The 24,959-nt window shown below is 44.4% G+C and overlaps 1 protein-coding gene across 2 annotated transcripts in view; it reads left to right on the top strand.

Moving 5' to 3' along the window:
* The window catches only part of LOC128742338 (insulin receptor substrate 1), a 461,417-nt gene that overhangs the window by 137,382 nt on the left and 299,076 nt on the right, over nt 1-24,959 (top strand). For both annotated transcript variants that reach the window (XM_053838670.1, XM_053838671.1), the window contains exon 3: nt 953-1,811. In XM_053838670.1, coding sequence (XP_053694645.1) covers nt 1,040-1,811 — 772 coding nt within the window. In that variant the 5' untranslated portion in view covers nt 953-1,039. The remainder of the gene's footprint in view (nt 1-952; nt 1,812-24,959) is intronic.

Raw genomic sequence — 24,959 nt, 5'->3', positions numbered from 1 at the left:
GGGTCGACGAGACCGAATAGAGTGTGCCTGCCCTGCCAGTGAGTGAGTGGTGGAACAGGTGGTTGCCGTGGCGGAGGTGCCAAAAGCAACATTAGCTATCAGATGGCTATGGAGTTGGTTGCTAGGCGGGCGCGCAGTTTCGCGGGATGGAGGAGCACGTGTGTGTCTGTCTGTGGGATTCAATACGGTGGTTATTTTTTCCGCAACAAAAATGACTCGTTGAAACGAACAAGTGAACTACTCTTCTGGTAATATGTATAGAATTGTTCCCATTGGCAAAGGTTTCTCGTTAGCGTGGGGACGGGAAAGTGAACAATGATAGTTTGGGATCCTTTGGATCCCCGCACTGTGGGATTGAGGTGATTTCGAAAGATGTTCTTTCTGAATTGAAATTATTTCCGGATTGCATTGCATATTTTGTCACTTGGCATCCCTTTTCTCTACTAGTTTTAGTTAAATGCACTAATGAACCTAATAGTTTTAGTCAGTAAGACTCAATGTGAACAATTCACCAATTTTGACCGCCACCCTCGTGCGATGCACCTTCTAGTGCAACGCGACCCACCATTTGCCGCACAATATCTAAGCCGCAAATACCTCGACGCGCAGGTCTGCCAGCAGTAGTAGTTTCAAGTGGAAACTTATTTTTCGGTAATGGCGCGGTATGATTCAATTACGTTTTATTTATACTTTTGTTTTTCTTTTTGGTGCAGTGCGAGACGAAGGTGGTAAACCAGGTCTGAGTCAACCCTCGCTATTAGTGGCTGCGAGAAGTTATTTTCTCGTTTTCACACAGTCTGTTTTCGGCACTGTTTTCAGGTCAATGACATTTTTTTTCTAGTTTTGAACCCGCTTAGCTGCAAACTCGCACAGAGAGATGATGAAATTAGACGGCCGAAACCATGACTAACTGTTGTGTTTTTTTCTCTTTCCTTTCTATTTTCAATTCCAGGGCATCAAGACGTCTTCGGAAAAACCGCCCTTTCGGTCATATTCCAACTGTTCACATGGGCCACCGTGGCGGAAAATTGCCGCCGCGATGTCCACACTTACCAGCAACGCTAACAGCAACAACAACAATCTTATCATCAACACTTACTCTACACCAGTCACAGGTTCGTCAGCAATCGGTAGTGGCAGCAGCAGCAGCAACAACAACAACAATAACAACAACAACAGTAACAACGCCATTAACAACAATAACCACCCGGGAACACAACCTTTCGGCACAACGACGACGCATCAACATCACTACCAGAGCGCGCTTGCTTCCGGTGTTAGCAGCGTTAAAAGATTACTTCCTTTACCCCGTAGTATGTCGTCCTCGTCGAACGGGGGTGGTGGAACCGGTGCTAGTGTAGTCGGCTCTGGTGGATCCGGTATGAGTAACTCAGCAGCAGTGGGAACCAGCGGTATGTCGGTGTCCGGCGGCATGATTCCCACCGAGCTGAACGTGGTTCTGCACGGGTATCACCGGAAGTTGAAGACCAACAAGAAGAAATACTTTGTTGTGTACGGTGATACACCGGAGAAGAATGCTCGGTTAGAATATTTTGACAGTGAGAAGAAATTTAAACAGTCCTGGCTGAAAAGCAGTTCAGTGCAAGCCAAGAGAAGCATAGTTCTGCGTAGTTGCTTCAACATCAACAAACGGCACGACACTAAAAAGCATGTGATTGCGTTGTACACTAAGGATGACTGTTTCTGCATTGTGTTTGACAGTGAAGAGGAACTGAACCGCTGGCTGCGGACACTGCTGTCGCTGCAGCGTGGCGAGGAGTCGGAGGGCGAACCCCCCAGACCTACTTTCGGTGAGTACCATTGATTCGATTTTCAGACGTTTGTCAAAACTTGATAGTTTCTAGAACTATCTATTTTAGTAAAATGGGAAGCCCTTGCCTTGCTTAGGTGCGACGTGGTTAACTCGGCGCTCTAGCCTGACCCCCTTTCGAAGCGTTAGTTTCATCTAACCATTAACTGGTACGGAGTCGCTCTCAATAGAGGACTTTTTCGGTTAATGTAATGTCGTGCGTCAATCGTCGTCGCGTCTTTACTGCGTATGCTAACCACCAGTCCATGTTATGGAAATTTATCATGCGTGCTAAGAGACAACAAACCTTGCATATTACATACGCGCAATGCGTACCGAATATTCTGCTTTGAAAAGGCACTTAAACGTGATTTCAATTTCAAACAGCTGAGTGCTTCATGAAATCAATAAAATTCAACCGAAAACAATTCGGACACAATTCCGGACACCGGCCATAAATTTGAATCGGCGGTATGAAAACAGTTGTTTCTGTTTTTTTTTCAACGTCATGGAATGTTTTCTTTTTTTTTTTCATTCAGTTCTTTTTACGCCATCTTCTAATTCATCTTAAAAACAGAATTTCTCTTTGAGCGTTTTTGGATCAAACTCGTTTGCGAAGCTTTCTTGAACAGAGAGTGACGTTGCTGAATCTGTCTTATATTCCAACAGTTACGAGTATTTTCATTCAATGCTTTCATATTATCTAGGGCGTTTTTTGATGTCTCAAGTCCTCAAGTTTGTGACTTTTTATCTTGGCCGATTTTCATAACAGGTATAGCATTGAATGGAATATTAGTCCGGCCTTTGTTGCTACTAGAGGCCGAGGAATCCTCGGCATCAACCACAAGTTTTTCAGAAAGGAGCTGATGTTAGTAGAAGCATTTTGATCTGGATATATTGCGAGTGGTAGAGTGATCAATATAGGTCGTCGTATTAGAAAACAGGAGTACAGATGAAACCCGTCTCTAGAACTTAGCACTCGTAAGGCTGAACACTTAGATTCTGAACACGCGGCTGTCATTCATAACATAGATTGAACAAATAGAGTTTTTTCTAAGCCCAATACTGTTATCAGAAATAGACCCGCTTTCAAACACGCGAAAATGCCCTTCTTCTTCTTCAGCAGCATAGAGCCGGGGTGGCTCGTGCTGTTTCAAGCACTCGTCTCCATTCTACTCGGTCTTGGGCCACTCGTCGCCAATTTCCTAGTCGTCTCAGAAGTCGTAAATCGCTTTCGACCTGGTCGAGCCATCGTGCACGCTGGGCCCCCCTGTTCCTGGTACCGGTGTGGTTGTTGAAGAGGATTATTTTCGTCGCACTGTCGTTCGGCATCCTTACGACGTGTCCGGCCCACCGTAGCCTGCTAACTTTCGCTAGATGTACAATGGGAGTCTCCCCAAGCAGTGCCTGTAGCTCGTGATTCATACGCCTCCGCCACTCTCCGCTTTCAGTTTGTACTCCGCCAAATATCGTCCGCAGCACTTTCCGCTCAAACACGGCAAGGGCGCGTGTGTCCTCCGTAAGCAGCGTCACGGCTTCAAGTCCATAAAGAACTACCGGTCTAATAATGGTTTTGTACATTGTTAGCTTCGTGCGGTGGCGTGTGCTTCCTGATCGTAGCGTTTTACGAAGGGCAAAGTAGGCACGATTTCCCGCTTGGATGCGCCGCTGGATCTCCTTACTAGTGTTGTTGTCCGCGGTCACCAGTGATCCCAAATACACGAACTCCTCTACCACTTCTAGTTCGTCGCCGTCAACGGTTACCGTCCGTGGGAGGCGCGCGTTTGTTTCCTTTGAGCCTCTTCCTTTCGTGTATTTGGTCTTCGACACATTTATTTTTAGCCCAATTCTCCTAGACTCCGCTTTCAGTCTGGCGTAGATTGCCTCCGCCGTCGCAAAGTTCCTGGCAATGATATCGAAGTCATCTGCAAAGCCTAGAAGTTGGCTACTCTTGGTAAAAATCGTGCCTCTCGTTTCGATGCCCGCTCGTCGGATCACCCCCTCAAGAGCGATGTTGAACAGCATGCAGGATAGACCGTCACCTTGTCTCAACCCTCGCAGCGTCTCGAAGGGACTCGAGAGTGTCCCAGAGATGCGTACGAAACACATCACACGATCCAATGTAGCTCTGATCAGTCGCGTCAGTTTGTCCGGAAAACCGTATTCGTGCATTTTCTGCCATAGCTTGTCTCGATCGGCTGTATCGTATGCTGCTTTGAAATCAATAAAGATGTGATGCGTGGGCACGTTGTACTCCCGAAATTTCTGCAAGATCTGTCGGATAGTAAAAATTTGGTCCGTAGTTGCGCAAGCCCCCATGAAACCCGCCTGATAATTCCCTACGAAACCTTGTGCTATCGGTGACAGCCGACGTAACAGGATCTGGGAGAGTACCTTATAGGCGGCGTTTACCAGCGTAATACCACGATAGTTGCAGCAGTCTAGCCGATCACCCTTTTTGTAGATGGGACAAACCACTCCTTCCATCCATTCCTCCGGTAGCTTTTCCTCCTCCCAAATCCTCGAAATAACCCAGTGTAGAGCCTATGCTAGCGTTTCTCCGCCATGTTTATAAAGCTCTGCCGGTAGGCGGTCCTTCCCAGCGGTTTTATTGGTCTTCAGCAGCCCGATTTCTCGTTTGACTTCTTGGAGATCAGGTGCTACGACATTACTATCTTCCATGGGCGCTCCTAGGTTTCCGTTCCGCCTCCTTCTGCGACTTCGCCATCGACGTGTTCATCGAAGAACTGCTTGCACCTGTCGACCACCTCGCGCTCGTTTGTAATTTGGTTCCCTTCCTCGTCCCTGCACATGTCAGGTTTCGGTGTGTAGCCCTTCCGAGTTTGGTTCACCTTCTCATAAAACTTGCGCGTGTCATTAGCTCGGAATAGTTGCTCTAATTCTTCACGATTGGCGCTTTTTTCTCCTCAGGATCGTGGTCAACGGGTTCCTAGGTATTTGGCCAGGTTCTCCCTATTGGCAATACTTAGATAATTTTTCTGCCCCAACCGTCTTCGAGGTTTGAAGCACCTAACTCCTCGGAAGAAGGCAGTGCCTCATTCAGTACTCGCGCGTAGTTCTCGGCAGCTTATGGGTTATCTGGCTGCCTGATGTTCAGCCGAGGAGGGCGGCTTTGACGTGTCCGGTATTCGGTGGACAGCTTTGAGCGCACATGTACTGCTACTAGGGAATGGTCAGAATCAATATCCGCACCCCGACGGGAGCGTACGTTCGTGATGTTAGAGGAAAACCGGCCCTCTATGAGAACGTGGTCAATTTGGTTCATTGTACGTTGGTCAGGTGATCTCCAGGTGGCTTTGTGGATATCCTTGCCCGGGAAAAAGGTGCTTCGGATCACTAGGCCTCGCGAAGCTGCGAAGTTTATACATCGTTGGCCGTTATCGTTTGTGTCGGTGTGCAGGCTATGGGGTCCTACCACCGGTCTATACATTTCTTCCCTACTCTCAGGTCGTTCATATCCCCGATGACGATCTTGATGTCCCGTGACGAGCAGCTGTCGTACGTAGTCTCCAGCCTCGCGTAGAACGCTTCTTTCTCATCGTCGGGTCTACCTTCGTGCGGGCAGTGCACGTTAATGATGCTATATTTGAAAAAAAAAAACGGCCCTTTATCCTCAATACACACATTCTCTCGTTGATCGCCTTCCAATCTATCACGCGATCCTGCATTTCGCCCAGCACTACAAGGCCCGTTCCCAGTTCGTTGGTAGCGCCACCGCTCTGGTAAAACTGGGCCTTTCCGCCACGGATCTTCCATACCTTCTCTCCTTTGCGACAGATTTCCTGCAGAGCTACGGTGCCGAGGTTGCGGGGTTCCAGCTGTTCAATCAGCACCCGCTCGCAACCTGCAAAATTTAGCGATCTGCAGTTCCAAGTATCGAGTCTCCATTCGTCGTCCTTGTTCCGTCGCCTAGGTCGTTGCCGAATATTCCGCTCCGAATATGCTTGAATGTTGTTAGTTTAAGTTTAATTTAGGTGTGTAGCCGTACTGGGGCAACACTACCGAGTCTCGCGATGGGGCTGCCATCCTATAGTGCCGAGACTCACTATACCTCCTTCCCGGTTAGTATACGACCTTAGTTTCCACCGGGGTTGGTTACCCGATCTCCGCTAAGGTTGCTCGTATTCCGGCTGGTACCACGAGGAGGTCGGGATCGGAGTTGCTGGATAAGAGGCTAACGACCGGTCGGTCTATATTCCGCAAAGGGCGAAAATGCCCTGCTATTTATAAAAATATCTCGGCTTGTAAATGAGTCACCAGTTCTTCAAAGACAACCGCCTTTGAAATATAGATGTTTTTGCAACGAGCGAGGCACGAAAGCAGCCGTTCAAAAGGACACGCAGTATATAAGTACCCAGTTATATAAAACCAATGTTGCGAATCAAGCGAGAAGTTAACGTTGCCTACTCACACGCGAGTGAGCATGAGAAGCATAGCATTCAACGTTTACACCGTTCACACAGACGTAAAAGAAACGTCGTTGCTGTATGCAGATATTCTGCTACCTACACACTCGCGCACGCACATCCTCACATCGTCTTCCTGCATAGCTTATTTGCGAGTCAAATAACTCGTGAGCAATCGGCTGCCGTGAGGCTAGTGGCGCAGTAGGATACAAATTTTGCATTACTTTTTCTTTTCTTCTTCATCTTCGCCCTCGATTCTACTCACGGGCGGGCGTGTGAGCCCTCGCGAGTAATCGACATCAGCAGCTCAGGCTGCAACGACGAACGACGAGCGACGACTGTAGCGGTTAGCTAAACACACACTCGCAAAAACTCGTTGCAGTGCAGGAATAAATAAGAGTCCGAAAGGGATGCTTATGCCGGCGTGTTCGTTAGAATGAGTAGGGGAACTGTGGGTAAGACGAACAGGTTAAGAAGAACGTCTAATATAATACAGAGAGCTAATGATTTATAAAACTTAAATACAGTTTACTTCAGTTCGATATGTTGTTTTCAAAAGCGGCTTGTGAAATATTTAACAAAAAATGTTTTTCAATATGTATTTTGAGTATTAAACATGATCCGAAAAAGTGAACTTTTTTATTGCTGCGGGTGAAACGGACAATGTGTGGGGGTAAGATGGACAGGTATTCTAAATCGCCCCAACTAAGAGCATATTATTATATTTAACTATTAACAAATTGAATACGTAAATTATGGTGGTGTAGTGTGCAAAAAATGAAGAAGGCAGTCCACCCCCTCCCACTAGAAGCAGCCAATAGAAAATTGTTTGGCAGCGGCAATATGAACAAGCATTCCAAAAACTGTTTCATGCCTGGTCGCTGCTAATTTGTTTAAAGTTCACGTTTGCCGGTTAAATTTTCATTTATATGCCTGAGATATCTAATGTTTATCTCGACGAAACCGAAGCTAAAACCACTTTAGAATCATGTGAGTTGTTCGCGAAATTTTTCGTTTCCGTTTTCGCTGAACAATCGGCTTCTGATTCTGAGGCAACTATCGCTGCTGCTGATGTTCCTGTTGACTTAGTGGATATAAGTACGTTTGAAATAACTCCCGATATGATACTGTCAGCTGCAAAAAAACTGAAGCGTTCGTGTTTACCTGGACCTGACGGTATCCCAGCGGTAGTCTTTGCCCGTTGTGCTATGGCATTAGTGGAGCCTTTGTGTCTCATATTCAACAAATCGTTCGAGGATGGAATTTTTCCGACGATCTGGAAGCAGTCACTCATGTTTCCTGTTTTTACAAATGGCGATCGCCGGAATGTTCGCAATTATCGGGGCATTACGAATCTTTCTGCTGCGTCGAAATTATTTGAAATTGTAGTGAGTAGTTTTATCGTTGCTAGAACAAAATGTTATATTTCCAGCGACCAACACGGATTTACGCCTGGTCGTTCCGTAAGCACGAACCTTATGGATTTTACGTCTACCTGTATTTCCCACATGGAACAAAAAGCGCAAATCGATGTGATCTATACTGATCTAAAAGCAGCGTTCGATCGTATTGACCATAAAATACTACTGCAGAAAATCTCGCGGCTTGGCGCATCTCGGAATTTCACCGAATGGCTCAGTTCCTATTTATGCGGCAGAGTTCTACGTGTTCAGCTTAACTCCTGTTTCTCTTCCCGGTTTACTAATTTGTCGGGTGTGCCCCAAGGCAGCAACATGGGACCTCTACTGTTTGTACTGTTTATCAACGACATCGCCCCGCTGCTTGGAGTTGGATGCAAGCTAATGTACGCTGACGATTTGAAATTGTACTCACCAGTTCGTTCTATAGATGATTGTATGCGGCTTCAGGGGCTTTTGGATATGTTCGCTGACTGGTGCAGGAAAAACTGGCTGGTTATCAGCATCCCGAAGTGCCAAGTAATGACTTTCCATCGCATCGCTAGTCCAATCTCCTTCAACTACCAAATAAACGAACAGCTAGTTTCGAGAGTCGACCAAGTCAATGACCTCGGAGTACTGCTTGATGCCAAGCTGACGTTCAATTTACATCGCACCACTGCAATATCGAAGGCTTCCCGACAGCTTGGCTTCATCGCAAAGATTGCCCGTGATTTCAGTGATCCCCACTGTCTGAAGGCGCTATACTGTTCCCTGGTACGTCCACTGATCGAAAATGCGTGCATAGTTTGGTGTCCTTATCAACTGGCGTGGAATCTGCGTATGGAACGGGTGCAGAAACGTTTTGTCCGGCTTGCGCTACGAGACTTACCTTGGCGTGATCCAGCAAATCTACCACCATATCCCGAACGTTGTCGTCTTCTGGGTCTTCAAACACTCGAGCGGCGTAGGAAGGTTCAGCAAGCTGTATGTGTAGCAAAGATCCTAAATGGCGAGATCGATTCACCGACAATTCTATCTGCTTTGAGCTTCCGTGCGTCGCAACGCTCCCTCCGATCAACCGGACTACTGCAGCCGAGTTTTCATCGAACAACTTTTGGATGCAACGAACCAATAACTGCCTGCATTCGAACTTTCTCTACAGTTGAAACCCTCTTTGAGTTCGGCGAACCTTCACATAAGTTTGCACAGAAAATATGTAATAGTAGTTTTTTATAAGCATGACTATGACTATATTATTTAATAAGACAACTGTGTCAGTTGAATTTCACAATAAAATAAACAAATAAACAAATATCACTAAGAAGCAAAATCAACAATTTTATTATAATATGTTCACTGACCATCTTACCCCAACTAGCAGTTGTCCATTTCACCCCATCATTATACATATTTTTAAAACGTTCACAATTTTTCATATGCAAATAAAATTACTAATTTTTAAATGCAGACGTTACTTGAAAAGGTATTAAATCGAAATACTTCATGTTATGGGTAACGTTTAAGAATTAAACCACTCGAAAAGCTTAATTTCGATGGCAAAAAAGTTGCATCCAAATGCAGAATCACTTCCAATTTTCAGTTTTTCTGTACTTTATCAAAATTTGAAAGATGCCCATCAAAATATTTACGAATTTTAATGCTTAACTGGTAGAATCAACCACCTGTCCGTCTTACCCACCCTGTTCGTCTTACCCACAGTTCCCCTACACGTGTGTGAGAAAATTAGACCACACGAGTGTGAGCTTCGCAACACTGTTAAAAATAATCTGAAATTGTAGAATGATTTTTTTGACCGCTCCCATACAAATCAAAGACAAATTTCAGCATAACTCTAGAACTAATCTAGGAAGTGGAACTAAATTTGGCATATGTTTTTGGAGGCAGGAGTATTTTCTATGGTAGTTCGAAACCCTTTCTGTCTCTGGAACGGAGGGCTTTCATACAAACGGAACAGAAATGTCTGTAGAACTCGAGAACTTATCAAAAAAATGAAACAAAATTTGGTTTGTGGGTGTTTTTGGAGGTAGGATTCTTTTCCATGGCCGTTCGAGACCCTTCCCCCTCTGGAAAGAGAAAAGAAATGCTGTGCAGGTTACAGCAAATACCCGGGCGATATCACAATAGATTTACAATATCATTAGCTTGCGTTCCTGAGTTATGGCCTAAACATTATATGACCGATCATCGCTACTTTTTTCGAATTATTGTAAGAATTACAGCGTTAAAATACGCTAAAACTTATTCACACATGACTTCCGTTTCTCAGTAGTATATCGATAGTTTCAGTCGAAGAAAAAGGTGGCACTTTTGCAACACTGTTTACTTGCAAGACATCAACATGCAATAGAGTCTATCGAAACAAGTAACTCTCGACCTGTTGGGACGAGGAGACTTTGTCACTTTCTTTCTGAAAGTGTTCGGTATCCAATTCAGCGAAGTGCTGCCCGGTAAAGTGGACAAAAACGGAGTCTTACGTGAAAAATAATTGAACAACTTAAGGACAAATATTTGATCCAAATGCAATAAGAAAACAGACAGCAAAGTTACCCAAAAAGACACAGTCATTACAAGGTTAGTCATATTTATTGCTTTTCGCCTCATTTCTACTTATCAACCAACCGAAACAAACCGCAACTTCGAAAATTGGTCTGCGGCCACCGGTTCTTTTGTTTATTATTTCCTTACACCTTGACGGCTGTTCCAATTGCAGAAAATTGTACACACCCTCTCAGCCGGCATTGGTTTTAGGGGTCAATTACTGGCAGCCACACACGCTTCGGTTTTCGGTTCGGTTGGCCTGTCGGGTTGGTTGCCGCCTTTGTTGTTGACGGTCGGTGGGGTTTGTTTACGTCTGAGGTACTGCATCAAAACACAGTGTTGAGCAAATAATGAAAGAACCAACAGCTCACAATCGATTCGCTGCAGCAGTTATAATCCATTCGGAAAGAGATGCACTACGGAATGCTTGTGCCACTCTAGCAGTAGCAGTTGTCATTCGATTTGTTGTATTTCTACCTGGTCCAGCAATTCCAATCCGACTTATATTGGTTGTCACAATCCAATAAATTGCATCTGTAGGATCCACAAACCGACCGAATCATAAACGTTACACTGGTCGAGCTTCCGTGCCGAATAAAACTAGAGAAATGCTGCACGAAGAACCGACGATTGTTGTCATTGGGGTTGCGGTTCTTCTGCTGCAGCCTGTTTGTGGCATTACACGGAGCGGAAGGAGCAGATCCGATCGTGGATGTTTAATTTTTCGTAATTAGGTGTCATATCCGGATATGCCTGACTCGGACAAAACCTCGCCACAATAACTGCAAGCATACCGAATATTTGCGGCTAACCTGAGTCCGAACGGGACGGGATGGCGGAAAGTGAGCAGGCGGAACAGACAATTAACTCAGTTCGATATTTGATACTTATCGCTGCCGACCGTACAGGATAGGTTCACTGTTGTTAGCAAGAAGATACCTGGGACGGGAATGAGAGTGAAGTGCTTTCGTGTGTCTGTGTGTTTGTGTGCGTGCTGTCCGATAGGGAGTCAAGGCCCGTGTAATAACCTTTTGGTCTTTCAGCCGGTGCGATGCAGTTTCCGGGATGATGCAATTTTGCTATTACTTCAAGTGTTAGATAACGCGCGCGCGGTTGTCGGCCACGGCCGGCTTGGTCGCAGGGTAATTAAAATTTATGACCGTTCAATTCTACCCGCACGAGGCACGTTTTTCGAACGATGAACCCAAAGTTTACTGCCTTTGGCAGTTCATGCGTCGAATATTGTTTCCAGCAGTGTACCCCTTGCCTATGCAAATTAGCGGCCAAGTTCGAGGTTTTGGTGTACAGCACACTTGGGCCGATTCGGTGGGAGTACCTATCATTTTGGGCGGTTTATTCTTTCTGCGGTTGGAGTCTAATACTAATCTGTGGACACGACATTACGACGTCTGGATGTACCCAATCACTAATGATTAGTTTTGTCGGAACCTTCGATATTCTCATTGGTGTCAAACATCTGGAACCCGTGAGCACGGGCAATATTCATTTCATTCCAACAAAAATGGCAAAATCCAACGCAAATCAACGGATTACCACCACCAACCGTAAACCACTTTTCAGCAACTCATACATCACCCCACGCATCACCCCACCGAGCACCACTCGCGGATCGCTCCGCCTATTTCACGCAGCACAACAATGTATCCAGCGCAAACAGAAAGCGTCGACCGTCTCCCTCGTAATTAAATTTGCCAGCAAAACGATGTGCGATCAAGCAAAGCGTGCGCAACGTTCGTGGCAGGCCAGAAGCCGAGCCGACAATAGTATAGTGTGAAGCCGCCACCGCCAGTAGCGCCGCCGCCGCCGCCGCCACCGCCGCCAGCTTGCGGTAGGGAAAGTTCATTGTTCCAGCCAGCGTCGGGTGTAAAATTTGTATATTTAGAAGGAGTCCTCCCGGGTCGACAGTCGTCGTGTATGTAGTTCGCCCTAATTAATGTCTTCGTCGCGCCCGTTTCGAACTGTCGCCGGAACAGCTGTCCGCGCGCGGCGGTCCCCGCATGACTGACTGGAAGGCATCGTGCGCCATGCCACCCCTGGACGGAAGGTGTGGGAACGGAAACGTAAATCAATTCTCGGACCGACTGTATACAGTAAACTCTCCCCCCGTTATTGTACATTTCGGTTAGGGCGCCGTTGTTGGAGTGAGACGGCGATGAGGAGGAGCAAATTGTGGGAAGGGCAATTTATGACAACTTCAAGCAGCTCTACCAGCGAACGTGATAACATCAATAGCGGTTTGCATACATTTTTATAGCACAAGTTCAAGGCCGGATTTCTGTGAACGATATGGGTGGGTGTTATTTATTTTGTGGCTTTTACAAATAGAAGCCCACCCTTCTAAGTGCGAAGCCACGTAGAATGATTCGTTTTCAGCAGTAAGATGCTGATACATTCGCAGTTAAAACTAATTCAATTTTTTTTGTGCGATTGGTGCGAAGTGCTTTGATGGAATGGAAAAACTCATCTCAATTTTTAAATTAAACTTTTGACTTCTTTTACATCTGCACGCTCGTATCAGATAATACTTGTTATGTTTTTTAAACAATTAAGTAAAAATAATGTTCATTTTGTTGGTAAACGGCTTGATAATGCGGAATATAGACCCCATAGTGGTCGTTAGCCTCTTATCCAGCAACTCCGATCCCGACCTCCTCGTGGTACCAGCCGGAATACGAGCAACCTTAGCGGAGATCGGGTAACCAACCCCGGTGGAAACTAAGGTCGTATACTAACCGGGAAGGAGGTATAGTGGGTCTCGGCACTACAAGATGGCAGCCCCATCGCGAGACTCGGTAGTGTTGCCCCAGTACGGCTACACACCTAAATTAAATTTAAACTAACAACATTCAAGCATATTCGGAGCGGAATATTCGGCATCGACCTAGGCGACGGAACAAGGACGACGAATGGAGACTCGGGACTTGGAACTGCAGATCGCTAAATTTCGCAGGTTGCGAGCGGGTGCTGATTGAATAGCTGGAACCCCGCAAACTCGGCAACGTAGCTCTGCAGGAAATCTGTCGCAAAGGAGAGAAGGTATGTTTGCCCTTCGTAAAACGCTACGATCAGGAAGCATACGCCGCCGCACGAAGCTAACAATGTACAAAACCATTATTAGACCGGTAATTCTTTATGGACTTGAAGCCATGACGCTGCTTACGGAGGACATACGCGCCCTTGCCGTGTTTGAGCGGAAAGTGCTGCGGACGATATTTGGCGGAGTACAAACTGAAAGCGGAGAGTGTCGGAGGCGTATGAATCACGAGCTACAGGCACTGCTTGGGGAGACTCCCATCGTACATCTAGCGAAAGTTAGCAGGCTACGGTGGGCCGGACACGTCGTAAGGATGCCGGACGACAGTGCGACGAAAATAGTCCTCTTCAACAACCCCACCTGCACCAGGAACAGGGGGGTTCAACGTGCCCAATGGCTCGACAAGGTCGAAAGCGATTTGCGATTTCTGAGATGACTAGGAAATTGGCGACGAGTGGCCCAAGACCGAGTTGAATGGAGACGAGTGCTTGAAACAGCACGAGCCACCCCGGCTCTATGCTGCTGAAGAAGAAGAAGAAGAATGTTCATTTTGAAGATAACCGAGAAGCGTTAATTTCTTGTAAAAATTATTGAACACACGTACACTCGCACTGCAACGCACCAGAGCGAGGAACGATATAGAAGGGTTAGAGCAAGAGTTAGAAAAGAGACTTCACCGCTGTAAGAAACATCAGCATTTGAAACGTATTCTTGCGAGGGCGGATGATTGCTTCACTAGACAAGATACCGAAAGCTTCTGTGAAACGATCAACGGAGTTAGAAACCAGATTACTGAGCGATCGGAGGTGGCCAGGCGCTGCAAATAACAACACTTTGATGTGCTGTTGAACGAGGAAAACGGTGTATAAGAAATGTCGCCTTACAACAGATCTCTGACAAATTCTGAGAAATCAACTAGCAGATTCACCATAGACTTCAAAGCAGCGTACGATTCAGTGAAGCAAAATGAGTTATGGCACATGGTTTGCTTTTCATCAGGAAGATTAGAGAGATGTCGCATTCGGACTTTACAACGTTAGATGGCTGTGCCGGGAAAAGCCCATAGCCAACATTTGTTACTTACTTACTTTAGTGGCAACGGTCCGTTACCGATCCTGCGCCGAACGAATTATGGTCCTCCAGTAGTGTCGGTCCTGGGCTGCCGTTCTCCAATCCCCACGAACACCAGCTGAACGTGCATCGTCTTCGACAGCACACACCCACCGGGTGCGGGGTCTGCCTCGGAGTCTACGGCCTCTTCCTGGTTCTCTGCTGAAAATAGTTTTGGTTACTCTTTCGTCGGGCATTCTGGCCACGTGTCCAGCCCACCGCTGCCTGCCACATTGCACTACCTTCACTATATCAGCATATTTGTATACTTGGTACAGCTCGTGATTCATGCGTCTGCGCCACACTCCATTTTCCATTTTGCCACCAAGTATAGATCGCAGAATTTTACGCTCAAAAACCCCAAGCACTCGCCGATCAGCTTCCTATAGCGTCCATGATTCGTGTCCGTAAAGGGCCACCGGGAGGATTAGCGTTCTATAGAGCGTCAGTTTTGTGCGAATTTGCAAACTACGGGACTTCAGCTGGCTACGTAATCCGTAGAAAGCCCGATTCGCGGCTGCAACTCGTCGTTTCACTTCGCGGCTTACATCGTTGTTACATGTCACGATTGTACCAAGGTATATAAATTCCTCCACTACTTCATATCGTTCCCCATCTAACTCCACCTCGGCACCAACACCACTTGAGCTTCCACGTTCCCTACCAGCAACCATGTACTTCGTTTTGGCGGTATTAATGGTAAGTCCCAATCTCGCAGCTTTCCTTTTAAAGGACCTAAAGGCCTCTTCCACTGCTCTACGGTTGATTCCGATGATATCGACGTCATCCGCAAAACCAAGAAGCATGTGAGATTTCGTGATGATAGTTCCATTCCTTTCCCCGTTTGCTCTTCGTAATGCACCTTCCAAGGCAATGTTGAATAGCAGGTTAGAGAGTGCATCCCCTTGCTTCAGTCCATCCAACGTCACGAAAGCAGCTGAGGTCTCACCCGCTATTCTAACGCATGATTTGGACCCGTCCAGCGTCGCACGAATCAGCGTAACTAGTTTCGTCGGAAAACCATGTTCTAGCATTATCTGCCACAGCTCATTTCGTTTAACTGAATCGTACGCCGCTTTAAAGTCCACAAACAGATGGTGTGTCTGCAAGTTGTGCTCCCGGAACTTGTCTAGCAACTGGCGCAGGGTAAACATCTGATCCGTCGTGGAGCGACCCTCACGAAAACCTGCTTGGTACTCGCCGACGAAGGACTCCGCTAACGGTTTCAGTCTGCAGAACAGGATACGGGCAAGCACCTTGTAGGCAGAATTGAGCAATGCAATTCCTCGATAGTTTTTACACTCCATTCGATGTCCCTTTTTGAAAATTGGGCAAATGAGGCCATCCAACCACTCCTCCGGCATTTGTTCTTCCTCCCAGATCCTGACCATGATCCGGTGGATTGCTTCGTGCAGCCGTTCGATCCCCGCTTTTAGTAGTTCAGCCGAGATACCGTCCTTCCCAGCAGTCTTACCGTTTTTCAGCTCACTGATTGCCTTCTTAACCTCCTCCTGTGTTGGTGGCTCCACAGCTTGACCATCGCTCACAATTTCTATCCTGTCCCTGCTGATCTCCGCATTTACCTCTCCATTCAATAGTGTCTGAAAGTGCTCCTTCTACCTGGCTGCTACCGCCGTTTTGTCGGTAAGCAGGTTGCCAGCACTATCATTGCACATCACAGGCATGGCAAAATTCCTGCTTCTCACCGTTCTATAGAAACTCCGTGTGTCGTTGCTGGCGTATCGCTCCCCTGTGCCGGCGAGCACGTGCTCCTCGTACTCGCGTTTCTTTAGACGATGGATTCTTTTTTCCGCAGCTCTAGTTTCTCTGTATCCCTCTCTGTTTTGACGCGTTGCCGCAGTGAGCATGCGACACCTAGCCTGGTTCTTTTCATCTGTCACTCTCTGGCATTCGGCATCAAACCAGCTGTTACGCTGCCTTCCACGCGTCGTGCCTACCACCTCTCTCGCTGCTGTTTGGATGGCACCATGGATGTTCCTCCACAGCCCATTTATATCTTCTTCTACCTGCTGTTCTGCGATTCGCTGGTCAAGCTTCCTGGCGTACTCCTCTGCTACGCCGTCTGCCGTTAACCGCTGGATGTTGAAACGCAGCGTCCTCTCAGTGCGAGCTTTCGCCGTGTTCGACAGCCTTGTGCGAATCTTACTCACTACGAGATAGTGGTAAGAGTCGATATTTGGTCCACGAAAAGACCGTACATCGATAACGTCCGAAAAGGGTCCACCGTCAATCAAGACATGATCGATCTGAGAGCTAGAGTCTCCATTTAGATGCCTCCAGGTGTGTTTCCGAATATTCAAACGCGGAAAGTAGGTGCTACAGATGGCCATCCCTCAGGCCGCGGCAAAATTTATGAGCCTCAGACCGTTATCATTGGTCGTCAGATGCAGGCTATGTCTTCCAATAACTGGACGGAAGAATTCCTCCCTCCCGATCTGCGCGTTTGCAACTCCGATGCTGATTTTCACGTCGTGTTTTGGGCACTCTCCATAGGTCCTCTCAAGCTTGTCGTAAAACTCGTCGTTAGCATCATCGGATTTATCATTTGTCGGTGCGTATAAGTTGATTAGGCTATAGTTGAAGAATTTGCCCTTAATCCTCAACACGCATATACGGTTATCTACGGGCCTCCACCGGATAACTCGTTGCTTTTGTTTTCCCAACACTACGAAACCGACTCCATGTTCTGCTTTCTTATCGCCACTGTAGTAGATGTGGTACTTGAAAGAAGTGCCTGCAATAGGGTCTACTGCACGGAACTCCCTTTCTCCGGAATTTGACTACCGAACTTCCAGAATAGCAGCGATCTCCACTCCGAGTTGATGCAGCTCTCGAGCGAGCAAGCCAGCCCGTGCCGGTTCATGGAGAGTTCGGACATTCCAGGTACCAAGTTTCCAATCATTATCCCTTAATCGTTTCCTTGTCCCTTGCCGTGTCCTATACCGATTGTTCCGTCCTGAATTTCTTTGTTCGTTGTTCGTAATAATTGAGTTTTCGGTATACTATCTCACAGGGGTCGCGATACCTACATCCCGCTGATGGGTCTGCCATCTTAGGTATAACTTGCGGGATACAGCATTTCATATTCAGCCGCCCGTAACGAGACAGACGCTGTGTGAGCCGTCCCTCACCTGGAGAACAGGCGCTCTAGTTCGCACCTCCTAGCTTAGCTGCTTCAGTAAGTACATGAAGTCATCATTTGACTTAGATCTGCGTGGAGGCGCTAGGTGGGAGCTTGAGAGAGCCAGAGTTATGTTTGACGCTCCTTCCAGGTAACTCTCTCCATTTCATACCCAACATTTGTTAGGGTCGATAAAAGCCCAAGGACAACATCTATGACGATTGAGGTGAGTTTGAGGCCAAGATTCCGAAAACATTAAAACGTTTGATAGGTAGACTATCATAACCACTGGCGCTGGGGTCAAATTTTGACTAAGAACAACTGTGAAGGTTAATAAGAGCATAGCAGTTCAGTTCGTTGCGAACACCCAAACCTAGACGATCAACGTGATCGTGATATGCAATGTGCAATGCCTTGCAAGTGCCTGTTCAGTTACGTCATCCCGGTTCAGAATACCAGTTTGATTAAACTTCTCGTTGACTCAATATACCGAGACGAAGCACAATTTGTGTCTGAAAATGTTTACTAATGATTATGAAGATTGAAAGACGTCGCACGCTTGTATGAAGGTCATAGGGAAGACCTTTTACTAATTCTCTATGGTACAACCGACGAATCATGGAGCCTAGGGGAACCTGCTTATTTGCTCCTATTATAACCTGCTACAGCACATGGATCCCTTAGTTTGGTAAATGATAATGAACAACGAGACTAGAAAGAGTTACTTCAGTTATGATAAGAGACCTAACTTTTTGCTCTTTCCTCTTCACGTCTAGGTATACTACTATAAAACACCTTTAGTTTCATTACTTTCTTCTAAAGTTGCGATAATGCAATGGAGACGCTTGATGTTTCGTGCTAACCTGTAAAAGAAACGAATCCTGTTTGACTTGCTTCAAGATTGTATTAATCAGAGTGCAAAAATAGCACAACAATAAATGTTTATGCAGAATATTAACCCGCTTCTAGCGTTCGAATATGAGGGCTAAAATAAAATTTCTTCTTGTTTTCCACATCAAAAGTTTAATCCAAAACATTGTTTTGGCAAAACACTATTTTTGATGGTATTGTTACAGCTTACAGCCAAAACAACTTTGTAAGACATATCATATTACTGTCGGCTGCTTTTCTATGCTTTCTACAATTATTTTTTGATTTGCTCTACACAAACGAAAAGCTCCATATCTCTTATATGGGTAGCCGAAGTCTCTGACTGGCTCAGATTTTTCCTAGTTTTCAAGAATCCTATTTTCCGCTTATGTACATAACTGCCGGCGAGCGCCTGCAGTATGTGATGTAGATTTGCTGCTTTTCTCATAAGCAGATTGTTTATTTGTCATTCATGCAAAAAGTGTTCCCTTCTTTACTACCCCCCAGTCTCTCCCCTCCCCCACAGTGAGGCAACGACAGAAGCTAGTGACTTCAAATGTTTTATTAATATCAATCGCGTTCGTGCTCCGAATATTCTCACATCTCCCCGGACGGTGTGTGCGCGGGACAAGCCACAACAACCAGTCGTCGAGGCCGCGGCAGTTGGGAAACCTAAAAAAATATTGGTGGCTCGTCTTAGCACAGCATCAACACCGAAAGAGTTTCGAAACCAAAGCACCAGGCGGGGCGAGTTGGTTCTGACGTTTACCAACAACGTGATGCGGGCTCGAGTTTTGCAGAGCATGATGGGGCACTTACTCTACAAAATATATTATAAAATACGCAAAGCAGAAAAAGTACGGAAATGAGCTTGGAGTTCTCCGGCGACCCGCGTCGGCACTGTACTTCATACGGGCTTTTCAACCATCAACAAATGCCGATTATTCATAACTATAAAGTGTTCAATTTCATTAGTGCGAAATCCCACCACCCGGTGCTAGGATGACCTTATCGAAGAAAGCACTGTATGGAAGCTAGGCTGGTTTGCAACGCAATGGCAAGGCTCCAAGTGCATTTCTTTCAACCGATCTTCTCCGGTTCAGCTGAAGCGCCATCGACGCGACGGTGGCATACTTCAGCACAGAAGCATTAGTTCAAACACGCGGGATAAAGCGGCATTCTGCGCAACGATTTTGATGAGAAACGTGTTCTAATATCGTGAGGTACGCGAATGAAACGAACCGAATTTTTCCGCAGCGCTAATATAGTGCCTGGCCTTCCTGCCCGATCTAGAGACTTCGTGATTATGATGAAGATATTTATGATTGTTGTTACGTCTTGCTCTGGGCTCAGGTGTCAGACTCTACATTCAAATTATTTCATTTAGCATAAATCTAGGCGTGTATGATAATCACATTAGTTCTTGATTTCGGAACGAAAGTACACATAGAAGATTTGCGATTATCATTCAAATTTGAGGAGAAACGAGATAAATTTGCATACAAATTAAGGTCATGATGTATTGGTGATTTGCCCCAGGTTTAAAACCGGACAGAGATAAATCGTTATACCACAGTTGATTATTTACAATATGTAGACATGTAACTAGAAAAATAGCAAAAGAAAATTTCTGGTAATTAAATATAATGAAATTATTTATGTATGATATAAAGAGAAATGAACTCAACATGATCCCTTAGGGCACCTGATCTATGATACAAATAATATAAAATTTCGATTGGAAATGAAACTTAGTAAATTACAGCTCGGCAAGACGCCTTTCAACGTGTTTATCTCTTCTCACGAGTTGTTCTCAGAAAAAAGATTTATCGCAAATTCGTACCCGCGACTACTTATCCTGCTTTTTGTCTAATATTACGATAACATATACGGATACGCACAAACTATCATACTGAGGAATTATGTTTCCAAGTCTTCTGCTGCAACCTCTAGGAACGAGCGAAAAAAACTTTTTTCCATCCTTGATTTACATTCCGTGATGCTTTACCGCCCGTGGAAAGCCGACACTGCGAAAAGAAATGGTATGCTTTTGAACCCAATTAACCATTTCAAGTGTATGATAATCAAACTGCGCTGGTAATCTTGGGGGTGGCGTGACCTTGCCACGAAACGATGCACCACCTCGACCGGTTTATTTTATGCTTTGAGAATCCAATCGAAACGGTGTCAGACTAGGAGACCCGAGCAAATGGAAAATGGATTAAGTTGATTGGCTAATCATTTATAGCCAATAAAACCAACCAATATACCGAAATCAGCCTCCAATCCGAGGACGTCGAGAGCAAAGTGGATAAAACACTTTCACGGCAACCCTCCCCCTGCTCTGGTGTATGATTTGGTACAAAAGAAGCGCGGCCAGGTTAGCCTGTTGAACCAACAACATCAGCAGGCGGCAAAACCTTTCGCATGATGGATTGTTCCCGCTTGTCTACTCACTGATCGAAAACATACAGAAAGTCATAAAAGTAGAAACGATCCGTGTTTTATCTCTAAAATTGCTAGTAAACTTGCTCTTTCTCTTGGGCGTGTGAACGGTTGGAACGAATGGATGTGGACCGACCATCATCAGCAGTTACGAAAGATTGGCTAGAATCGTACAACCATCACAATCGTTTTGTAACGATCCATTAGCAATACGGTCAGTAAAAATCAATTGACCAAATTATGATGCAAGCGGAGTGCGTTTTTTATTTGGTAATCTAATGGAGGAAAGAGTCACATTGTTGATGTGTTGATCTGATGTGTTTGCGAGGAAAAATCAGTATTTTAGGCGAGTTCTGTGCATTTTTAAAAATTTTCTGCAAATGATCCTAAAATTTTACGAAATTTTGTGTGTGAGCAACTTATAAACGCAAACAGTATACAAAAAAATTCAAAGTTTATTAGTTTGCCAAAAAATTTATAACTCTTGAACCTATTATCGTAGAACGAAAGCTTATTAATGAACAATTTAAAGGGAATTTCTTTGACTGTAATTTGATGAAAATAGATTGGGAAACTGGCTGTTCAATCTGTAAATGTAGTAGACGATTTGTTCTCTTTTACACCAACGTTTCGATCTCAGGTTTGGATCTTCTTCAGGGCTTCTAAAATATGTCTTTTATTAGTTTAATGAGACCTATTTTGTAATTTGTGCGTGACTTACAAGTTTTAACCGTCTCTGCCAAGTAACTTTTAGCCTATAGTCTGTCTTTGAGTTTGGATGGATAATGGTCTGGTAAATGTTGTAAATGTGATTAATTTTGATATAATTGCTAATATTTGAACTCACTCGTTCGTCTATAATCTCTAAAATATGTTGATTGTATTTGAAGATCCAAACCCAAGATCGAAACATTTTTACGCCGATGAGAACTGTGTGGGATTCAAAATTTGTACTTTGTGCTCAACCACTAAAAAACTCCTTACTTCCTCCATCCATTTTCCACTCTACCTATTTTCCACTGGAACTACCGACAAGTATTTCTTCAGGAAGAGGATGTGCCTTTGTACTTCATTGTTACCTATCGAGACGTGAATCGATCCAGGGATGGCGACCAACATGCCATCCATTCCTTCTCGGCCATCCTCGTAGGGTTTCTATGCAAGCTCGCTGATACTCCATTGTGTTCCATTCTGCTTCTAAGTACACCTGTCGAGACGTGAACCGATCCAGAGCTGGCGACCAACACAATATCCAGCTTTTCATGGCCGGCCTCGCAGGATTTCTGTCCAAGCCTACAGCCTGGTACTTGTCGCTCGGCCTTCGATGTGTCTATCGAGATGTGCTAACCAGTGTTGGTAGTTACAGATGCAAAACATTCTGTGCAACAACGCTGTTGGTGGCATTCCAGGGTACTTTCCTCTCGACACATTTCATCCACTATGTTGTCTACACTCAGAGGTGGCATTTAGCTCCCCACAGCGGTAAATCTTGGGCAACAAACGATCACGTGCTGTGGTATTTCTACTATCCCTCTGCTTTCCCGATAGACTGGTGTTGCGGCGTGCCCGAACCGGTCCAGATATTGCCTGAACCGTGACCCGACAGAAACTCATGTAAGGCCGACTTCCCCATGTTCCCTTTTCAACCATGTCGACATAGCCGGTATGAGTCGGTGCATCCAAGTACCGTTCTGTGTCCCAGTTTTGCTACCACTTGGCCAACGATTCCTCCCTCACCAGCTTCTGAACTCCTCCGAACTGTCACCAGCATTTCCACCTCTTCCAGTGATTCGGCGACCACCGATAACACGATGTCGTCCACAAAACCGACGATTATCTCAGCTTTGGGTAACTTCAAAGTAAGTACAACATTGTATAGCCCGTTTCAGTGCTTAGGCCCGCGGATGAAGCCTTGCGGAACTCCCGACGTAATGTTTATCGTCTTACGCCCCTTGGCGGAATTTTATTTCAAACCGGACATGAAAATGAAATTAGATACGTAATTTCACTTGAAATTAAAAATGACATTTTGCGTCTTATCCTCTCACACGTCTTTTATGCTCTGCTTTTTGTCTTTTCCAGCCCTATTTTCCCACTTTTGTTCCATTTTTTACCCTTTTCTGTACCGTTTTCTTGGTTCTTGCTCTCACTTTCCATCCGTTTTTTCCCCTTTTTCTCTCGTTTTCTTTTTTGTTTGATGAAACTTCCTGTATCATTGTTTCGTTTTTGTTTGTTTCCTGTTCATTTCTCCTTATTTTCAGTTCTGTCATTCTGTTTTTCATTCTTTTGACTTGTTTTTTTTGTTATTTTCTTTCTCGATGTCAGTCTTTTCTCTTGTTCCCAGTCAACTGGAAACAAATAATTCCAGTTTTTGTTGTTTTTCTGTCTTCTGTATTTTTATTATGTTTTTGGCTCCATTGTTCCTCTTTTCTCTCATGTTTTTCGTCTTTTTCTCGTCCGTTTTATCTTTTTCTGTCTTATTAAGCCTCTTTTTAGCGTTCCTCTCGTTTCGGCTTTCGGGTTTTTTTATCTTTCATTACTCTTCTCTTCTCATTCGATATTTCTTGAATTCTGTTCCTTATTCCCCCTTTTTGTCTCGTTTTCCGTTTTTCTCTTTCGTTTTTCCTTTTTCTGCTCGCTGTTTCCACTTACTCTGTTTCTTTTTCTTCTCTTGTTCCGTTTTTTGCCCTTTTTAGGGAAATTTAGGAAATTTAGGAGAGGAAATTTAGAACTCTGGCAAAATTTCCTCTGTTCCGTTTCAGTTCTTCTCATTTTTAGTCCCATTTCTCCTCTCTTCCTGTCTCGATCTTTATCATTTTCTACCTGTTTTCGATTTTTTTGTCCTTTTTTCGGTTCGGTTTACGTCAGTTTTCGTTTTTAATTCTTTTTATATTTTATTTTCCGTTCGTTTTTTATTTAATTGGTCTGTTCCGTTCTTTTTATGTCCTGCTTTTTATGGCTGTTCTTATTATCTCCTGCCTTTTGTCAGTTTTTGTTACGTTGTTTTTCTTTTCCTTTACTAGTCTTTTTCTTTTTTAGTCTTCTATTTTAATTTTTTCTTTCCATTTTTTCGTTCTGTTTTTCCTCTTTTTCTGTTCTCTTTTCTCCATTCTCCTGTTTCCGTATTTTCTAATTTTCTTTCCTATGCCGTTTTTCTCTTCTTCTGTTTAGTTTATCCTCGTTCTTTTTTTTCTCCTCTTCTTCGTTTTCTTTAAGATTGATCCTTTTATCTCACTTTCGCATTTGATCTTTTTTGTCCAATCTCTTCGTTTTTTGCCTCTTTTTCTCTACAGTTTTCTTATTTTCCGGTTGTTTATCTTTTTATGCCCGGTTTTCTCTTCCATTCAGTCGCATTTTTTTTTAAATTTTTTTCATGCCTACAGTTTTTTTTCTTTCTCTTTCGCGTTTTTTTCTTTTTCCATACTGGTTTCCCCGTTTTTTTCGTTTTTCTTCGTATTCTTTCGTTCTGTCCTCCTTCTATTTCATTTTCCCATTTTTGCTTATTTTTCTGGAGAGTAACAGTAAACGGACTTACCTCTAAATCCATCGATAATCTATCTGTGAATATGCAGAAAAGACTTACTGTCATGTTCATAAGAAACTTCTTGCTCTACGTTGTTTGGATCATGGGGCATGAAATGTTGAAGTATTTCAATATTTAGGAAAATCGAGTTTTCCAGCTATAACTCTGCAACAACAAAAATTGCTACGGAAGTTTGATCACCAAAAGACTATAAATTGACAAACAAGCAAAAAATATTTAAAAAACATATCTGCAAAGAAACACAAATTTAAACTAAAATGAAATAAAAATAAATATCAGATAAAATAAACATAAAAACAAATGAGAAACTTTCAACAATACAAAAAAATTAAGGAAAAGTTGAATAAAATAAAAAGTAATAAAGCCATTACCAATATTCTATAAAGTTTTTTCTTCCGGTGTTGGGCAACTGAAGGAGGGGAGGGGGCGGCGAAAAAAACAGAGATTTTTTTATCGGCTAACAAAATTTTGTATTTTAAGCATTTTTACTTAAAGTTTAAACGTAAAAACCAAATCTTTTATTGCTTTTTATATACACGTTATTATTTTCCATGCAAAAACCTACGAAAAGAACGACAAAAACGAAAGCAAAATTTG

The sequence above is a fragment of the Sabethes cyaneus genome, chromosome 3 (assembly GCF_943734655.1).
Source record: "Sabethes cyaneus chromosome 3, idSabCyanKW18_F2, whole genome shotgun sequence".
Taxonomy (NCBI): Eukaryota; Metazoa; Arthropoda; class Insecta; order Diptera; family Culicidae; genus Sabethes; species Sabethes cyaneus.
Note: the sequence above shows the minus strand (reverse complement) of the source record. Positions and strands in the feature narration are given on the sequence as shown.